This window comes from Phalacrocorax aristotelis, chromosome 18 (assembly GCF_949628215.1).
Source record: "Phalacrocorax aristotelis chromosome 18, bGulAri2.1, whole genome shotgun sequence".
Taxonomy (NCBI): domain Eukaryota; kingdom Metazoa; phylum Chordata; class Aves; order Suliformes; family Phalacrocoracidae; genus Phalacrocorax; species Phalacrocorax aristotelis.
In genome coordinates this window covers 5,351,566-5,369,172 of record NC_134293.1, presented here as the reverse complement: position 1 = coordinate 5,369,172, position 17,607 = coordinate 5,351,566, and the positions used below count along the sequence as shown (strand labels likewise).

Genomic DNA, 17,607 nt, shown 5'->3' with positions numbered 1-17,607 from the left:
TGTCAGCACAAGCCTTGGTTTGACCGTGACGGGAAACTGATGTGGCTTAAAAGTAACCTGGAAGAGAAAGTGCGGTTCATTTTAACCCAAAGGGTTCCCCGGTTTGATCTGCTGTGCAAACGTGTTGCGGAAAGGAGGAGGTCAGCACGAAGCGGGCAGGGGCAGTTGGGGTGAAAGGTAGACCCTTTGGTGGCACTGTGTAAGGTGAAGAGAGCATGTAACTGCATTGCAAGTCACTTTCCTAAAATAAATGATTTATAGACAGCCAGAATATAAGAACATGGAAGTATAATAAAAATCACTGGGGGGGGGGGGGGGGCTGGTGGGAACTGAGGGAACTAAATAAAAACCAACCCAAACAAAAATCCCTACCTCAAAACCCACTCCCACAGATAACCGGTGGATTCTTTTAAAGAATCAACCCTTTTCTTTAAAGATCTTGTCCCTTCCCCCAACGTTTTCTGCAATTTAGCAGTGATACAGGTTTTCATCAGCCTCTAGTTTAAAACCGGGAATAGCAAGTCTGTAATTTCTTTTCAGAAAGATTGCCCATGATGTTTCCCGCAGCATGCAGGACCGACCTGCCCCAGCCTCTGAGCAACAGTTTAAAATGTGATAATGCTGGAAAATAAGCCCCAGCACAACATCCTTCTAAAATAAGTGTAAAATTTTAGGTGTGGCTGCACAGATTAAATGGAGGTGGAATAAATCATGCAAATAGTAATGAAAGTTGAAAGCAATTTGGTTGCACTTCAATACGTTTCATCAGTCATCTCTCTTCTGAAGTGGAAATGCCAAGCCTGATGCGAATTAAACTTTCTCCCTCCTCCCTCTCCCCTCTTTCCTCTAGCTTTTCAAAAGGCCTTTTGAAAGCCTCTGAATACCTTTCTTGGCTGACCAGATTTTACCCTGCTCATACTTCTTGAAACCTAATTCTCAGCCAAGACAGTGACTCTAATTTGGAGAAGTCGTGGGCTTGATTTGCATCCCCGATTCCTCTCTTGACCCTTCCTTATCTCCCTGCAAAATGGAAAAAGGCTGAGATGTGAGACACAGACAGGGAAGGGACCGATGAGAGGTGGAAGAGCTCCTTAGATATTTGGCTTTTTATGGCAACAGAACTTTTAATGTTTGCTTTTCCTCTTTAGGATCAAATGTCAGCTAGGACAGGGGTTGAAAGCAGCCGATTTCCAAAAGAAAGAGCTGACTCTGAGCAAAAGCAGGGAAATCTGATGCATCATTTGTACCCGAGCTGAGGCTGCTCCTGCCTTTGTCTCCCCTTCCCAGTCTGTCTGTTGTGTCCTTGTGAACCGTGCAGCTGGTTTGTTAAAGCACGCATCTCCCCTCTTCTGTCTTGCAGGTAGAGGACGCCATGCTTATGTTTGACAAGACGACCAACAGGCATAGAGGTAAGAGAGAACGGGAGCTCAGACATTTTGTGACAGCTTATGCATGGTGAGCACAGCCAAAAATCAGTGTCAACATGACGACCCAGTGGCTAAATCCAGCGGTGCTAAATCAGCAGAGCCATTTGTGTTTGAGACAGCTCCCTCTGTCCTGCAGGTGTTGCAGAGGAAGGGCGGTTTGGCATGTAATGCCACGTGCCATGTGGATGTCCTTATTAGAGATTATTTTTCTGGTCAGTCTAATAACTTATCCTTGGGACGACCATTGTCAGGCTCTGTGGCATCCCTGGAGTTAGTAAAGCCCAGGGAGCTGTGTGCGGTGAGGCTGCAGGGAAGCAGAGGGTTTGTACCAAGGTGGCTAGCATTAGATTAAGCTGGGCATAAGGCCAGTTAAGCTGAGATACCAGAAAATTAAGGTGCTAAACCCCTCCACTGGGGTTTCACGCATGCTGGAGTTTTGAAGCTGAGGACTGCTCATCCTCTGGTGATGGTAGCTTAGAAATTAGCAGGATCTCCAGAAGAGGAATTTCCCTCCATGTATTTCACAAGAGAGACAAGGTCTCATCATTGCTTGTACAGCTCTGTGAAAATGAGCTGAGGATTATTTTCAATCTTATGGCTGTTCCTTTCTGTGGGAATAAATGATGCTCCTCCATCTCTCAGCGAGTGGTTCACGTTATCACTGCAGCAGAGATGCCAAGCTCCAGGCAGAGAGCAGCCTGGCAGCCACTCCATTCAGCTGCCTGGGGGTAAAATGTACCTGGGCTGTCACAGCGGCACCAGAAACTGCACTGGGGGCAGGCTTCGCGACCCACTTCCCTTCTCTCCGAATGAGATTGATTTTATGCCACCAGTCTCCTGCTTTAACACGGCGTGTGTTTGGAGGCAGCACAGGAAGCCAGCGCAGCTTGTGGCTTCTGCCCCCGTGCGACGGCGTGGACGTGTAGCCCCAAGGACTGTCATTTGCCCTTTGCACTCTGGACATTTGTTTCCTCTTTGGTGGGGCTTGATTGATACGGTTGTTGTCTCAGCCTCGAGCATGTCAGCTACTTGGAGTGCTGTATGTAGCCCGTTTGTTTAGGGAGGCTGCCAGGAGAGGTAAAGGAGCCCGCGCCCGGCCAGGCAGCGATGGAAACCCTGGGAAGGGGAGAGGGGAGCGGCCCAGAGTGCCCAGCCACCGCTGCCTCACCTCATCTTCATCTCCATGGCAGGGTCAGAAAACCTGACCTCCCAGCGCTGTCAGAATTATTCACTGCTCCGAGATTTGCCTTAACAAGCAACTTAGTGCATGTGGATGGCTGGGTGAGTCGGGCAAACCTCCAGGACAGCGTTCCCTCCCTCCAGCAGTTCCCTCCCAGGCGCCGATCCCTCTCTGAAGTGAGGGATCATAGTATCCTGGAAAATTCAGCAGCAGTGAGCGAAAGACTTGCTTGGAAAGATAAGCTCTTCAGAGCCAGAGAAGGCATGTGAACAGCCAGTGCCCATCAGTTTTGTAACAGGAATCAAGTGTTCAAAACTCTTATACAGTTTGGAAAGTTCAGCCCCTGATGACTTCCTTTTATATCCAGGGAATTTTCCACCCTTCTCTTTGCAACCACCCTTAAACAGGCCATAAATACCCTTCTCCATTCAGGATCTTGGCATGTTGTTTGTTGCATTTAAGAGCTGCGTTATGTGGTGCTTTTGTGCTGAGCTCAAGGGCCCCACGTCCCTGCTCTGATATGGTCTGCTGGCAGCTGGGCTCAAGGAGTACCGGGGGGCTTTGGTCCCAGCAAGGCGTGTACGCAGCAGATTGTCAGTGTTTCAGCGAGTCTTCTGCCTGCTTCTGCTTGCATTCCTTGTATTCTTCAAACTTAACCTGGCAAGTTTATACAGTGTGCATCAGATAGGCTGGCGATGCATGCTGGCGTTCACCTCCATGCCCTGTCCTTTTGAGGCTTTTGCAGCTTGATTTGCAGGTCCCTGACCTGCGGTTTCTTGTCTCTGCCATCCCCCTCCAAGGGCACAGGAGGTTGGAGGCATAGGGGGCTCCACGTGGACAGCTTGTCTTGGGGGACATCAGCCTGTCCTGCAGCATGACTGCAGCCCATCGGCAGGGCTGGGTGGCCCCAGCTCCAGAGACAGGAGGAGAAAGTCCCAAATCCTGGAGTTCTGTTTCCACTGAGGCTCTTGGCTGTGCCTGCAGTGAGCTCTGTTCCTGCCCACCAAACTCACTGGTGGTCTCTTCAAGAGCTTGTGCCTGCCCTGACTGGGCTCCATGGCCAGGGTAGGCAGGGAATTCTGCAAGGACATTAAAAATAGAGCACTGGTGTGTTAGTTCTTCCTGCAAGCAAGGCGCTCGTCTCTTCCCCGCATACCTCAAGGTGATCCCTCCTCTGTCCCCCACCAGTGGCACTGTGCTGCTGTAAGCACTTTCCAAGGGGTGAGGGCACTGGGAAGCGTTGGTGGTTGTGCTCTGCTAGTGCTGAGCTCTGCTCTAACAGCTCTGGTTCAGCTTTTCTGTGCTCTTAGGGGAAGCTGGAAGAGCATGCAGGGGAGCAACGCTATCAGGTGTGAACCTGAGCGATAAGCCCCAGAGGATGGATTCCTCTTTCAAAAGCATCTTTCCACTATCTTATCTGGAGAAAAGGTCCGTAACTGCTGAAGTTGAGGGCTGCAGATGGAGGGGGGCACCTTAGCTACCATGAAACCTTTTCTTTTTTCCCCACAAAGGGCTTTTTCCCCATGATGTTTGAAGACAAGAGGCAATGAGTCTTCCTTTTTTCCCCCTAGGAATTCTGTGAATTTATTTCATTGGTTCATTTTTTTATAGCCTGTTTTTTCTACATGCAAACCATAACATTTCTCTTTGCATTAGCATTCTTGTGTAAGCTCCTAGGTGAGATCTGAGCAAGGAGGAGCTAAGAGTCCAAAAGGACCAAAAGCATACTCCAAATGCTGTTAGGTAGGGGGGATGTTACCCTCACCTCTCATGTGCTCCACCAGAGTCCGGACCCCGGTCTGTCCTGCTTGCTTGTGCCGTCCAGAGGGCAGGGTGGGCTGGAAACCCCCACCCCCGCTCCTGGCAAATAAGGGAGTTGTGTGGCACCTGGGAGGGTCAGCTCTGTTTGTGAGGCTGTAACCCAGGGAACAGGCTTACCCTTTTGTTGGGTGAAGGACAATGCTGCTTACCCACTGGCATTAGCCAAAATTCCTGTGAGTGGGTGAAGCCCGGCCAGCGCCAAGGGGCTGCGCTGCTGCAGCTGGAGCAGCTGCCAGAGGGGCATGAAAGTCTGAGGTCTGGGTCTTTACCTCTGCCAAGTACAAGTGGAAGGAAGAAACAAGTGTAAAAGGCAGGGTAGAGAGTCATCTTCATCTTCACACTTGAATTTATCTTGTCTTTTCAGACATTTTTTCTTTCTCTGTACAGGTAGCTCCCACTAATCAGGCTAATAAACTGGCTAGTGGGCTGTTGTGATGAAGCGAGTTCTGCTGCATCGATCGTTTATAAAATCACCCGAGATTTTACAAATTGTGACATTCTGATTGTGTTGGAAACATGTTTAAAATGCGGTAGCGTGCAGCAACAGTGTTAATGGCAATTCTTAAAACCATTTGCGGGTTGCAATCTGTATCTTCAAATTAGCCAAGGGAAAGAGAAATGGCAGATAAAATATCCGTTGTGGTTTACTGTAGTTAGTCTATGCCTAGAATAATCAACACAAGCAAGGGGAAGGAGAAGTATTAAAATTCACTCCCTACTGCTAGGAGGCGAGATAAATTTCCTTGCAAGCAAATTGAGAATATTTGTTGACATAATTCTGGCACGTGTGTGTTACTCGTGCGCGTGTATTCTGATAGCGTGTAACTCGCCTGCACGTGCAGCACTGGGCCAACACCGATTAGTTAGCGGAAATGCACAGATTTAACCAGGCATATTAAGACAGATTTTCAAAGCTGCTCATCGTTGAACAGTTTTATTAATACCTTGGGAAGGCTTGAAAACCCCACCCAAATTAAAACTTAATGCCTTGCCAATGAAGCCCATAACTTTTATAACATTAAAAATGTCATCAAGTTAACCATGTTGTTGCCTCTGCCAGTGTCGTCATCTTTTTTAATGTCCAACTATTCCTGGGTCTTCTCTAAGGAAAATAAGACTCAGAGCTATTGCATTTCATACCTATCTGTCTAGCCATATTAACGGCAGGCTACAAAATCTGTGAGTATTTAATTGAAGGAGTGATTAATTTTTGGAGTATTATGGGTAAAACAATCCCTAGCTTCACTGGGATGCTGTGTCTTCTTGCGAGGGTTCTCCTCCTAGCTTGGCCATTTAGCTGTGACAGTGGGCATGCAATGAACTAGCACTTCGAAGGCAAGTATCTCTGGGCCAGCTTAGTTAAGATGCCATTTCTTTTTAGAAAGAACGTGTTGCTAATCCTCTATTTCTGTACCCTGTCCTGTACCTTTGCGCTTCTGTACAGGGAGCAAAACCACACAGAGAAGCTCTTCAAACACTCTGGAAGATCACTTTCATCACTTCACTGCCTAAAATTTCATAGAGCTGAAAATCACTGGGTCACTCGTGACAGGATTTAGTAATTGGAAATTAAAAAAAAGAGGGTGCTGTTATTTTGTTACCCTTGCAAAGTGCAGATAAAATCTGGAGTTCAGCATTAGTTATTGATCTTTTGGGGTTGGAGGGAGACTGGCAAGATGATGATGTCCTTCTAACTTCATTACGGAAGGGAGCTCCAGAAAGCATACCAATTTGCTGCCAAGCACGTGGAACAGCAGGAGCTGGGCAGGGCGGCTGCCGTGCCCTTGTGCTTTGCCCGTGCTGGGCGATCCCCGAGCCCCGGCAGCAGGAGGCTTGTTGTTTGTATCCAGCAAAGCTGAGAAAAAACGCCATACGCAGCGGGCTGCGTAGCAGGAGGGAGGAAGGAAGGGTTAGATGAAAGTGACTGACCCGAGGGGTGCGGGAGCGGGGTCAGCCCTTCCCAGGCTGTACATTTTGTGGAAAGGAAAGTGCAGTGGCGTGGAGTGTCACCTGATAAATTTGTTCGGCAACTCCCCTTTCTTTCTGTAACTCTTAAGCATGAGCATAGAGATAAGTCAAGAGAAGGTGGTCTTTTGGTTCGTTATTGTAATGGATGCTCTCGATCGCAGCCTGAGATGTTCACCAGCATGTACTTGTTTTGTGCTTGCCTGTAGCCATCAGCTTCTCCAGAAGCTGTCCATGGCACGCAGCACAACAGTCCTATGTCTTGAACTTGCAAAAAGACAAAGATTTTGAGTGATTGAATCCCCCAAGCTGTCATTGCCGGTTTTGAATATAATGCTGTATGTTTTTCAAAGCCATACAGTCCCCAGAGTTATTTTCATATCAATTAACTCTCTCTCACAGAGTTAGGAATGGCAGGGGAGAGAGGAGGGAACTGACAGCGTGTGCTTTGGACTTCTTTAATCTTAAAACTAAACAAAACTAAAGAAAGACAAGGCTGGCTGCATGATACAAGCAATATCCTATGTGTTAGGGGTTAAAATATCTCCAAAAGACAGGCATTGATTGTGGCAGAGCTTTAAAAGTACTTGGATTTTTGCAGTTGTTGCAAACCTCCTGTTGTTTCCTGTGCCTGCGAGGAGGGTGCCTCGGGCAGGGGCCGGGCTGTCCTGGGCTGGGTGGCACGTCCATGCGTGTGTGAGGGGCTGGATCACGCGGGAGCATCCGCTCAGCTCACAGGGCTGAGCCATCAGCCCAGCAGCTCCCCGGGGTGCTCTCTGACCGGGCTCCCCCCAGCCCCCGCAGCGCCCGTGGGCTGCTCGCTGTGCCCTCGAGTGGGGCACGCGGAGACTCGCAGCACCCTTGCGTGGTATCGCAGCAGCCTCCTCAGGGAGGTGCAGGAGCTCTGCAGCCATGTGGAGACCGCTGTGCCCGAGGTTTGGGTTTGAATTAAAACCTCAAAATTCTGACTGAAAGGTTTGTGCACCTCATACCACTGAGACCCCACGCAGGAGTGCAGGGTCTGCTACGTCCTTCCCATGGTCTCCGCTCTTGGGGAGGAACATGAGGGTCGTGCTTTGCGTTTGCATCACCCCCATCCAGGAGATTTCAGTGCATAAAAGTAATTGTCCAGGTAGAAGCAGTTGGTGTAATGGTTGTATTTATTGGAAGAGACGGGAGTGATGTTGTTAGTGAGATATCATCTGTGCCTCGGCGAAAGATGATGCTTTTCTTAAGAGAAAAATAGCCTTTTGTACTCTATCCGGCTGCCAAAATCTCAGTTTTGTAGTTGACCTCTGAAGTTATAATTTACATTTTTATAGATGAGGTATAAATATAATTAAGAGTCACTGCTATTATTTGTTTGTCATCAACTTCCTTAAGTAAGGCAAGGTCATGTGCATTTAAAAATACATCCCCAGGCAGTTTTGAGTAAAGAGTATTTAAATGTATAGAAATAATTGCCTAATTTGGTAATTTTCAGCATAGCTTTTCTTGGCAGCAGTCTGCCGATAGTACCAAGCACTTTGAGAACAGCTCTGAGGGAGCCTTTTGCTCACATAGTTTTGCTTCTAGAAGGATGGGGCTAAAGGGGGAGCTGCTGTTTGGCCATGTTTGACCCACAGGATTTTGGAAAAGCATCCACAAACACGGTGGCGGTATTTTTTTACAGCATAAAGTGCTTTAAGGGCTTTGGATGAAAAGTGTGACATAAGATATAAATGGAGGCAGTATTATTGTTATTGCTTTCCTAGATGAGACGGGCTTTTATTCCCGTGTCAGTTGTATCACTTCATAAATGGGACTCCGGAGAGTGCAGTTGTTTTGAGGGAAGCGCTCGCTTGGCTCGGCCTCACGGCTCCCTAGCTGGTGAAATTCATCCCAGGGACCTGGGGTTTGCAACACAGAGAGAGACTTTAACCCCTGATGCATAGAGATGCAGGGTGTTTATCTTCTGCCAAAGGCACAGAGGATCGGAGGGAGGAGTAGCTGCAAACAGAATTTTTTAGAGTGATTTTTTAAGCAAATATTTGCTTCAAAACTTTGCAAGGGCTGTGAAGATTCATTAGTTAATATTATTTACCATTTACAGACCTGTCAGTGAAAGTGGTGACGGCTGAGCGATAATACTATCAGTCATACCTACCTATTTAGATTGCAGCTATGACGTGCCATACTAATATTTTATATGTGTACAGTTTTAATATTGCATCCTTATTTATAAATATTCACGTCGTAAAACACATTAACGGCTGCAACACTGGAGAGCGATAGTCGCGCCTCTCTGCTTCATGTTGTGAGTTCAGCTCCGTTCCGGGTGGATCCAAGGTAGGAGTTGGGATGGCTGCGGGTAGTGAGATGGAGCGCGGGGAATGGGCTCATGGATTCGGCCCCGCTGTTGGGGCCGGGTGGCCACGTCTCTCCAGTTTCCCATTTGGCATCAGTTTCTCCCCCTTAGCCTCTGCGACGGGCGGTGGGGACCGTGAGTGTTTTCCCCCCGGGCCAGGGCGACAGCCGCTGCCGGCGTGGTGGCTTTTGCGTGGTGGCACGCCAGTGGCCCCGAGCTCAACAGGCTTGTGCTGTTCCCTACTTTAGTGTTAATAAACACAAAACAAAAACGAAAAGCTGCCAATTCTTGGATCCGTCTCCCTTGTCTTTTAATTTCCTGGCCAGCACCTATTGCTGCTGCATCGGGGCACCTTACGTGAAGTGTAAAAATAGATGCATTCAAGCCAGTATGAGCCCTGCATCCCAGTAGACTCTGTTTCAGAATAGCAAATAAGGCTCCTGGCCACGCTTTTCAAGGCGATTATTGAACGTCTTGGGTGGTTACAGTCATTCTGCCCCAGCCTCATGCTGGATAACGCCACCTGAGGCTTGGAATAATTGCCCAGCTATGTACTGTCTGTCACACCTTATTGCTTAATTTTATACCAGTAATGAAAATTACATCCAGAGGAGGAGGAAGAGTGAACAGCCGCAGTGGCCGGGACGCATCGAAGGAATAGATGCGTGCAAATGCTTTCTCTAAAGAATGGGAGAGGCTCGGCTTGCCAGCAGCACTCCGGAGATGGCTTGACATTTTTATTTTCTTGTTTAACAAACAAATGCAATAATAATAAGAAGAAAAAAATCCCCCCAACCTCCAGTAAAGGTTGCAAATACAGCCCAGCAATTAGTTTGGAAGTCTCCAGTTACATAATCAGACTTTAAGGTAAATATCAACTTAAAAGTATGTTCTAAAGGACAGTAGGTTTGTAAAACGCATTTGTATCTTGTCTTCGTAGCTAGCGTGTACACAAATTATTTAGTTGCCTCTCCCCGGAGGGAGAGCCCTACACAGCCAGACCTTTTTGACCTTCTTAATTTATCCAACCACCTTTCAATTACCCCTAATACAGGGAGCAACAAGAGGAAATGTTGACTGAAAGGCTCAGTCCTGGGCACTCTGCCTCCGCACCCTGTCTGCCACTGGCGGCGAGGTGAAGGCAGGCGTCCCTGATGGCCAGCGCTGGGACACTGACAGCTCCGCAAAGTGGGTGTCAGGCGCTAACAAATGCGGGAGGCAACGTCCTGCTCTCATTCCCGTGATGGAAACAGCTGCAGGAAGGGAGGGTCAGAGCCAGAGCGTAAATCTTGTAGGAAGGAAAGGGTGTGCAGGGGGAAATTTAGGATTTTCTGTGGCACCTGCGTGCAGAAGATACTAAATAGCTTTTCAAATATCAGTTAAGCTTTCTGGGATGCAATAAATTGTGGTTTTTCAGATCACGAGAGGCTGATATCCAGATGCCTTAGATGGAAAAGCAGACACATTGAAACACTGGAGATGGCAGTGTTAGTCCCGCAGAAGGTATCTGCGTGGTGTCCAGGGCAAGACATAGGCAGGACCGCGAGCAGAAAACTGGGTGTTTCCTTCCCATAGAAGTGCAGTTACCAGTCGCTCTCCTAAAAAGAAAAATCTTGCCACGCACTTAGTGCCGAACAGTATCAATAACTTAATGCAATTGGCTACAGTCGTATTGCGGAGTGCAGAGTATATCAGCGGAGCCTTTCTCATCTGTCTGAAAGGTTCTTCAGGAAACGTAAAGTGAGAGTTGTGCAAATATTTAAGAACTTTTTTTAAATTACGATAATGGTTCAGTTGCACTTGCAGAAGTCGGTATGCGTGAGCTGTGCCAGGATGAGTGCTGGTGTTAGAAACAGGCAACGTAATCTTCTCAGTTGAAAAACTGTGTTGAGAAGACAGTGAGGTCATTTTAGTCTGACTTCAGTTTGCCATATTTGTTGTCACTGCTGAGCAGCCAGTTTGAGTGACGGGTAAGTTAGCAAAAATCCTGATGATCTGTGAATGGAAAGAAACCCTAAATGCCATGAATAAGTTCTTGCTTATGAATCTACTCAGCTGATGAAACCCAAACCCTTTTGCTTCCCAGAATGCAGGAGAGAAGTGATTAGCAGGTAGTGCTTCGAGTCTTGTGGGACTATTTGAAAATGTTAATTGAGGAAAGGCCAGAAACAGGAGGAGAACAAAATGCAACATTTACATAGACAGGCAGTCTTAATACAACGAGCAGAATTAAAATCAGCATGGTGACCTTGAGAAAATAGGCAGCTACTCACAGCATGCCCGTGCCCAAAAATGTGATATGAAAATATTGAGACACACTGCACAGCTTTCACTCCCTGGTGTGTTGTTTTCTTTTCCCAGTGGATCGCTGAAAGCAGACTGGGTGAGTCCTCTCTGATATGCATTTGGGGGCGATGTGCTTTTTATTTTTTTTTATATCTGTGCTTTATATCTGCTGGTTTTGATAATAAAGCTTTTAGAGCACTTTTACTGAAGGTGAGGAGGATGTTCCGAGCAACCTGGAGAGGCTGAGAGATAGTGAGCCAAAGCCTTGTGGTGTCCCAGAAAAGGGACCAGTTTGCCTGCCTGGGCCCAGTGCAGTCCCCAGAGTAAATCACCTCCGTCAGCTGCCACCTTGCATGTGCCCAGGACCTGGATGCTGCTGAAGCCTTTACTTTTACAAGCTCATTGCCTCCTGGTGATCTGTTTAAACAGATAACACATCCCCTATGCCCAAAATCTTGAGATTCAGGAGAAATACGGGTTACACAAATGATGCTGGTAGCATAAGGAAGGGCTTTCACCCCCGAGCCTCCTGTTCAAGCAGGCTCTGCCGCGCCATCCCTCTCTGCCATCCTCGCCATCCCCAGCTGGGAATCTAGTTTTCTGGGTGTTTATTTTTAAGTGTTGGTAAATCAGATCGGGGATGCTGGTCTGAGCTGTAGGGTGCATCGGCGCAGGTACATGAACGTGAGCTCCTGCCTTGCTGACCGGGGTGGGTGTGCTCGAGCGAGTGGCTGACCCGGGCCCCTCTCTGTGCCCAGGGAGCCAGAAATTGCTCCCGGGGTCATTTTTGTGAGGCAAAAGCTTTGAGTGACTCTGCTTCCGAAGGAGGGCTTGGCAATGGGGTGTGTAAATGGAAACGTTGCTACCCTGCAATTAACAGTTTACAGCTCTTGCGTGGATACATTCCACCTAATCAATCCTCTTGTATTAACAAATTAGAAGCTGTTAAATTACTAGCTTAGAGATGTAGAATGTGTGCTGCGGTAACACCCTGTCTGGGCTCAGGTCAGGTCTCGCAGAGCCTTCCTCGCTTCCCGCCTTTTGCCAGCTGCCATTTTACGCCTCTCCCCTCCTGCACACCCTCGCTGGCCAGCACGTTTGTCTGGGCAGGTAAAGGCAGGCGGCTGCCTCTGCCCCTTTGCTCTCTCGCTCCCTACAGTGTTTGCAGCTTGATCTGCTCCGCATCCATGATCCTCTTGCATCTGATTTTGGTGGCCACAGAGCCAGCATCGTTGCAGCTCCAGCCCCAGGATCTCGGTGTGCTGCAGAAGCCCAGGGCTGCAGGGGGAGGCAGCCGTCGGTGCCGGCAGTGATTTTGCATGGGAGGCTGTTCAGGATTTCACAGAGAAAAGTATTCTTGGAGAGTGGGCCAAGAAAGCCCATTGTTTTTCTCTGGTTTCCTCTGATATGGCTCTGGTTTTCTGCTGTGCCAGAGGAAGGCTCTGCGGGTGTTTGGTGCTCCCAGAGAGCCCGCTGACTTCTGTGAGTGGGAGAAGGTACGGGTCATTGCAGTTCTCTGCCGCCCCAGCATATCTGCTGGCTCTCCAGCCAGCGGGGACTGCCCTGTGTCACCTTGGCGGGTGGCGACCAGACACGTGCGCATCCTGACGCTCCTTGCACAGAACCCTGCAGCACTCGGTGGCTCTTACCTGAACGCTCAGCTACATCTGTGTATCCTGCATTTCAGGGGCTTTTCCACTGATGAGACAGAGAAAATTGGAAGCCCAGAACAACAGTTAGAGCTAAGTTCCTGCCCTGGAGATTGAACAAATAGGCGCTGCAAGGGCAAGCATTTTGCTGCTGTAAATTGTTGGGTATCTGTAGGCTTTAAAGAGCCCATGGCAAATAGCTGCGAGCGAAGGACAGCGAGCCCTGACTCGCACTCATGGTATGAAGTGACGGCGTTGCGTTCAGCTCCCGCTTTGTTAGTAAGGAAAAGCACTGATCACTGGGCTGTACCTGAGCTCGGCTTTGCCCTTTGCTTTACTGGCTCCTTCCCACTTGGCTGAAAGGGGAAGGATTGATTTCTGTAACTCTGTCTTCACCCCCTCACCGGCAGCAAGGGAAGAACAAAATGTCTCTAAAAGTGATTTGTCCAACATTTCATCTTCCCCTTCTTTCCTCCCTTCAGATGAGAATCTTCGACCTCGCTTCCCCAAATATCGGAGGTGCAGAGTTTGCGGTGGCGGGCGCAGCCTCCTGGGGCGCGCAGGGTGTGTGGAGTGATGCCGTGTGGGTTGTGTCATGGGGAGCTCGCACGGGGTCTGCGCCGTTTTGCATCAGTGACCTCCTACCTCGATAGCGGTTTTCCCAAAACGTTAAGTTTTGACTGAAGATTCCTTTAATTAGGTTGATTAATATGTACTGGCAAGGAGTGATTTTGCTTATTCTGTATGTTTTTTGTATATATAAGCTGAAGTAGGAACATCTGGCACTTTTTTTGCTGGATCTGAGAGAATAAGTAAGTTGAAAAACATCTTCTTGCAGAAAGCTGCAGGTCAGCGGATTTGGGTTGTGGTTTTTTTTCTTTTTAATTTATTGAGTGTTTTCTGGACCAGAAAGAGTACCTTCAGCTAATGTAGTAATTCGCAGATTGTCCTCCATTTTAAAACGCCTATCCGTGCTAACAGCTTCATCATTTCTCCTCTCTGGAAGAAGACCAGGAGCAAACAGATACAATACTACTATCCCTACACAGCCCTTCCTGAGTGATTTCAAAGCTCTTTGCAGGCATGTAGTGAACTAAGCCTTGCAGTGTCCCGGTGAAGCCGGTAAGGTGTGGGGATCAGGGGCGCGGGACGGTGATCTCACTCGCCCGTGGCTCCGGTCAGCGCTGAGCATGAATCTGGCTCCATGGCTTGCGCTTTGACTACGGCACCATCTCTCCGTATATACACCTAGGGGGACCATCGCCAGCCCTGGTGTAAGTCATTTGAGAGTGTGTGTTGACTTCCATTGCAGCAAGGCTCTGGCAGTGGAAACTGTCCCCCTCATCCATCGCACGAGTCGCACGTGAACATGTGTTGAGCAGCGCACTCAAAATTAGGGCAGGATCCGTAGGGAGGAATCTGGCAAGAGAATAAGCTTTAAGCATCATTGTAGCAACAAATATTCCCTCGTCGGCTCGCAGGAAGTTCGGATGAGCTAATATCATGCAGAGGTATTGGAGGCAGGTTTGGCTTTTGCCAATTTCTCTGTTTCTGCATGCCTTTTTCATCCATTTAGATCTCTGCTCTCAATGCCAGCCTGTCCCTGGAGCGGAGGGCTTGCTTCCCTCCTGCTGCAAGCTCCATCCTGTGGGCACAAAGTAGTAATAATATTTGTTTTTCTCCAGTTGCTGGAACTCCCCTGCAGTTGCAGGAAAACAAAACTAAAAAATCAGATGGCAAAAGTGCGGATTTGTTTCCTTGCAAATCAGCAGCTCGTTCTCACCCTCCCAGTGGTGCCGCACAGGTTTTTTCCTGGCCATTTGGCTTAATTTCGCTTTGTCCCTCGCAGGGCAAGAGCACAAAGTGCTTGTTCTGTACCTGGCCCTGGGGTTCGGGAGGGCTCAGAAGCAGCACGTGGGTGGTGGGAGATGGAGGTGGGCTAATAACCTGCCTGGCTGCTCGGGGAAGGAGCAGCTGTGAAGGGAAGATGGGAGCAGCTGTGGGTACGAAATTAGTCATTCTATGAAGAAATGGATTTGATAAATAATAAAACAGTGGTATTAACAACAGATGCTTTCCAGGTCAGGTGACTTTGATAAAAGCACCCAACAGCCGTGGGTAATGGTATGAAAAATATGTATCTATATTTATAGATCTATCTATATGAAAAGGCATATAAATAAGCACATGTTTGTGTATAGACGCGTGTGTGTACATGCTCACATATAAATGTACTTGGCATTTTATTTCTGTTTTAAAATGACAGTGAAAGTGTTGCTGCTCCCGTTCTTCAGAGGCTTTGAGACTTGCCAAGGAAACCTGAAATCTGATCAATGTCTCCCGAATCTGGTGCGCTCCCTCCCCTCCTCTTCTCAGCGCTGGTTCCATTTGTTTTTATATTCATACCTTTTCATTTTGATAACTGTTTTGATTTGTAAAATACTATGCCTTATACAATGTTTCCTTTATGATGATTTAGTATGCGCTTCTTATCTTTCACCTTAAATCTTTGATAAGTGCATTTTAAAAATGAAATTGCTACCTGACACCATTATACACTCCTGGCTGACTGCCACTGGAGACGGGAGCTGCTGAGGAGGAGAGGGGCTTTGAAAAGCCTTCCCGAGCAGTGTGAAGGGCGCAGGAGCTGGGCTGGGTTGCAGGTAGGATGGAGGAAGCCCAGCGGGACCGGCCTCTGCCTTCTGCAGCTGGGGTCCTCTCCTCGCCCAGCCCGGCCGTTGCCTTTGAACCGCCCTGGTCGCGGCAGCCCCCACAGCAGGGACCTCCATGACCCCATTGCATTCATCGCGGCGTGGTGAGCGCCGCGCTTTTGCAGGGGTGGACATTTTAGCAGGGGTCGGTACCAGCCCTGTCCGAGCGATGCCGACAGTCGCTGAATGTTTCCCTCTCTTTCCTCCCTGCTAAATTGCTTATTAGTCTAATTGACTGTCATCGCCGCGGCGGTGGAAGCAGAGGGGGCACGTCAGGGGAGAGGCAGGAGGGTGACTCGGCGGTAGGGTCAGTTTGTTTTTCCTTCAAAGCCCTAAAAGCAAACCTTGGGATCGTGGTGCTTTTACAGGGCGACCCAACATTGCCTGCAAGTTTCCAGCACGTCCAAGTAATTGAAATGTTTTTGGATTGTTGGTTGTGCCTGCTGAATGTGATTTATCAGGGGAAGGCATCAGCAGTGGGAATATCAGTAAATAGAACTGTCTGACATGGCAGGTCATTTTTATTTTAATATAGTAGATTTAATGAACTCTTGTCTTTATAATTCATGGTACTTGCCGAATGCATCCATTTCCCCTCCATAATGACGTTAGTTACAGATCTATCCTTCGTTAGAGGCTTTATTATGGCTGGCAAACTTAAGTCTCTCTGAGTCGCAGTGATATGTTCCCGAAGTGCAAAGGGTTATCTAATGAATTGTTGCCTTTTACATTCGATACTATTAGTAATAAACGTAGCCAAAAACTTCCCTGACTAGTTCATACATTATTAATTATTATTATTATTATTATTGAATCTCTTGAAAGGTCATTTGCAAAGACCTGTGGTGTGTGTTTTCCCAGCTTACTGGGGGCACGTTTATCGGCTGTTACTGCCGTGACGCCTCTCTGGTAGTTTGTGCGTGTTCGAGTGTGCTTAGGTCAGAGCCGATAGCACACCCCAAATCTGCTGTCAAGTAATTTAATAGCGTTTGTGGCCGGCCTAACCCAATCTATCTCACCTCGCAAGAAGGAAAAAAATAATCCTGCATCAGAATTACTGCTTTTGGAACTGTCTTGTCTCTTTTGAGTAGGAACTGGAGACAACTAGACAAGCTTCAATGAAAGCGAATAAAGAAACATTACTTTCTGAACACAATCTTCTGTTACCAGTCACTTTTCAACAGACATTCAATCAAAATGCTAATAGCGAAGGCAACAAGGGAGCGAGGTTATTGTAATACTAATTGATAGGCTGCAGGGATGGGTTTTGATAAGTGCTGTTGGAGATATATTTTTGAAATATGAGTCTCTTTAATTACAATGATACTAATAACAAATGAACAAATGATTTAATGATAGTTTTCTAGGTAATGGCTTGAAGATTTTTGTTCAAGTTATTTTGTAGGGTTTTTTTTTAAACCAGAAATTATGAAAATCACCTTAAAAATAAAGCTGTAGTGGAAGGTAGCGACTTTATCTACACTTGCGTGGCTACTTTGCATCAAAATTAATACTGTCAAATCTGAAGCTCTTGAATAAGAAAGTCATTTATTTATACAATAGACTTTGCTGAAAGCCCATAGTTGAAGCCACGTTGCATGTAGGAATGCATTTAATATCTAGTGCTTATAATAATCAGGATCAATTATGCCAGCAAGGATTTTAAAATACATTTTGAGGGAGGGAAAGAATGGGCCGAGGGGTATTCACTAAGGTTTTAAAGTGCATCTGGGGTACCAGGTTTGATCATATTAATGGAGATTATTGAGATTCAGTGATGGGAAGGTCCAAACTAAGACTCACTTTCCCAGTGCAGCAGCAGCTGTTTTTCCGTGTTCTCCGATGGATGGGAGAGCTGTGCTGATGCTCCCGTGGTGCCCGCGGGACTCCCCAGCCAGTGCCGTCCCCATCAGAGCCTCTCCCGCTCTCCGTGGGGCTGCATGTCAGCATCCTGCCGCCTCTGGTCCCTAGGAAATGGGAACACACAGAGAAAGGGCAGATCTGTCACTAACAGGCAGCCTCTGTTTCAGCTAATTTTTGATGAATTAATTGATAACAAAACAAAGAAGGATTGGGGGGTGGTGTTTTGCTTTTGTTGACGTGGGTGGGGGCTCTTTCTGGGGCTGGGAAGGATGATCTCTCCTGCCTTTCAATTTGTCAAGCTCTCGCTCAAAGATCTGCCAGAGAAGAAAGGGTAATTAATAGGCTTGAAGTCATTTCC

At 47.7% G+C, this 17,607-nt stretch overlaps 1 protein-coding gene across 18 annotated transcripts in view; it reads left to right on the top strand.

The window, feature by feature from the left end:
• Positions 1-17,607, top strand: part of MSI2 (musashi RNA binding protein 2) — a 259,090-nt gene that overhangs the window by 155,993 nt on the left and 85,490 nt on the right. For all 18 annotated transcript variants that reach the window (XM_075113488.1, XM_075113489.1, XM_075113490.1 and 15 more), the window contains exon 7: positions 1,361-1,409. In XM_075113488.1, the coding sequence (XP_074969589.1) occupies positions 1,361-1,409 (49 nt within the window). The remainder of the gene's footprint in view (positions 1-1,360; positions 1,410-17,607) is intronic.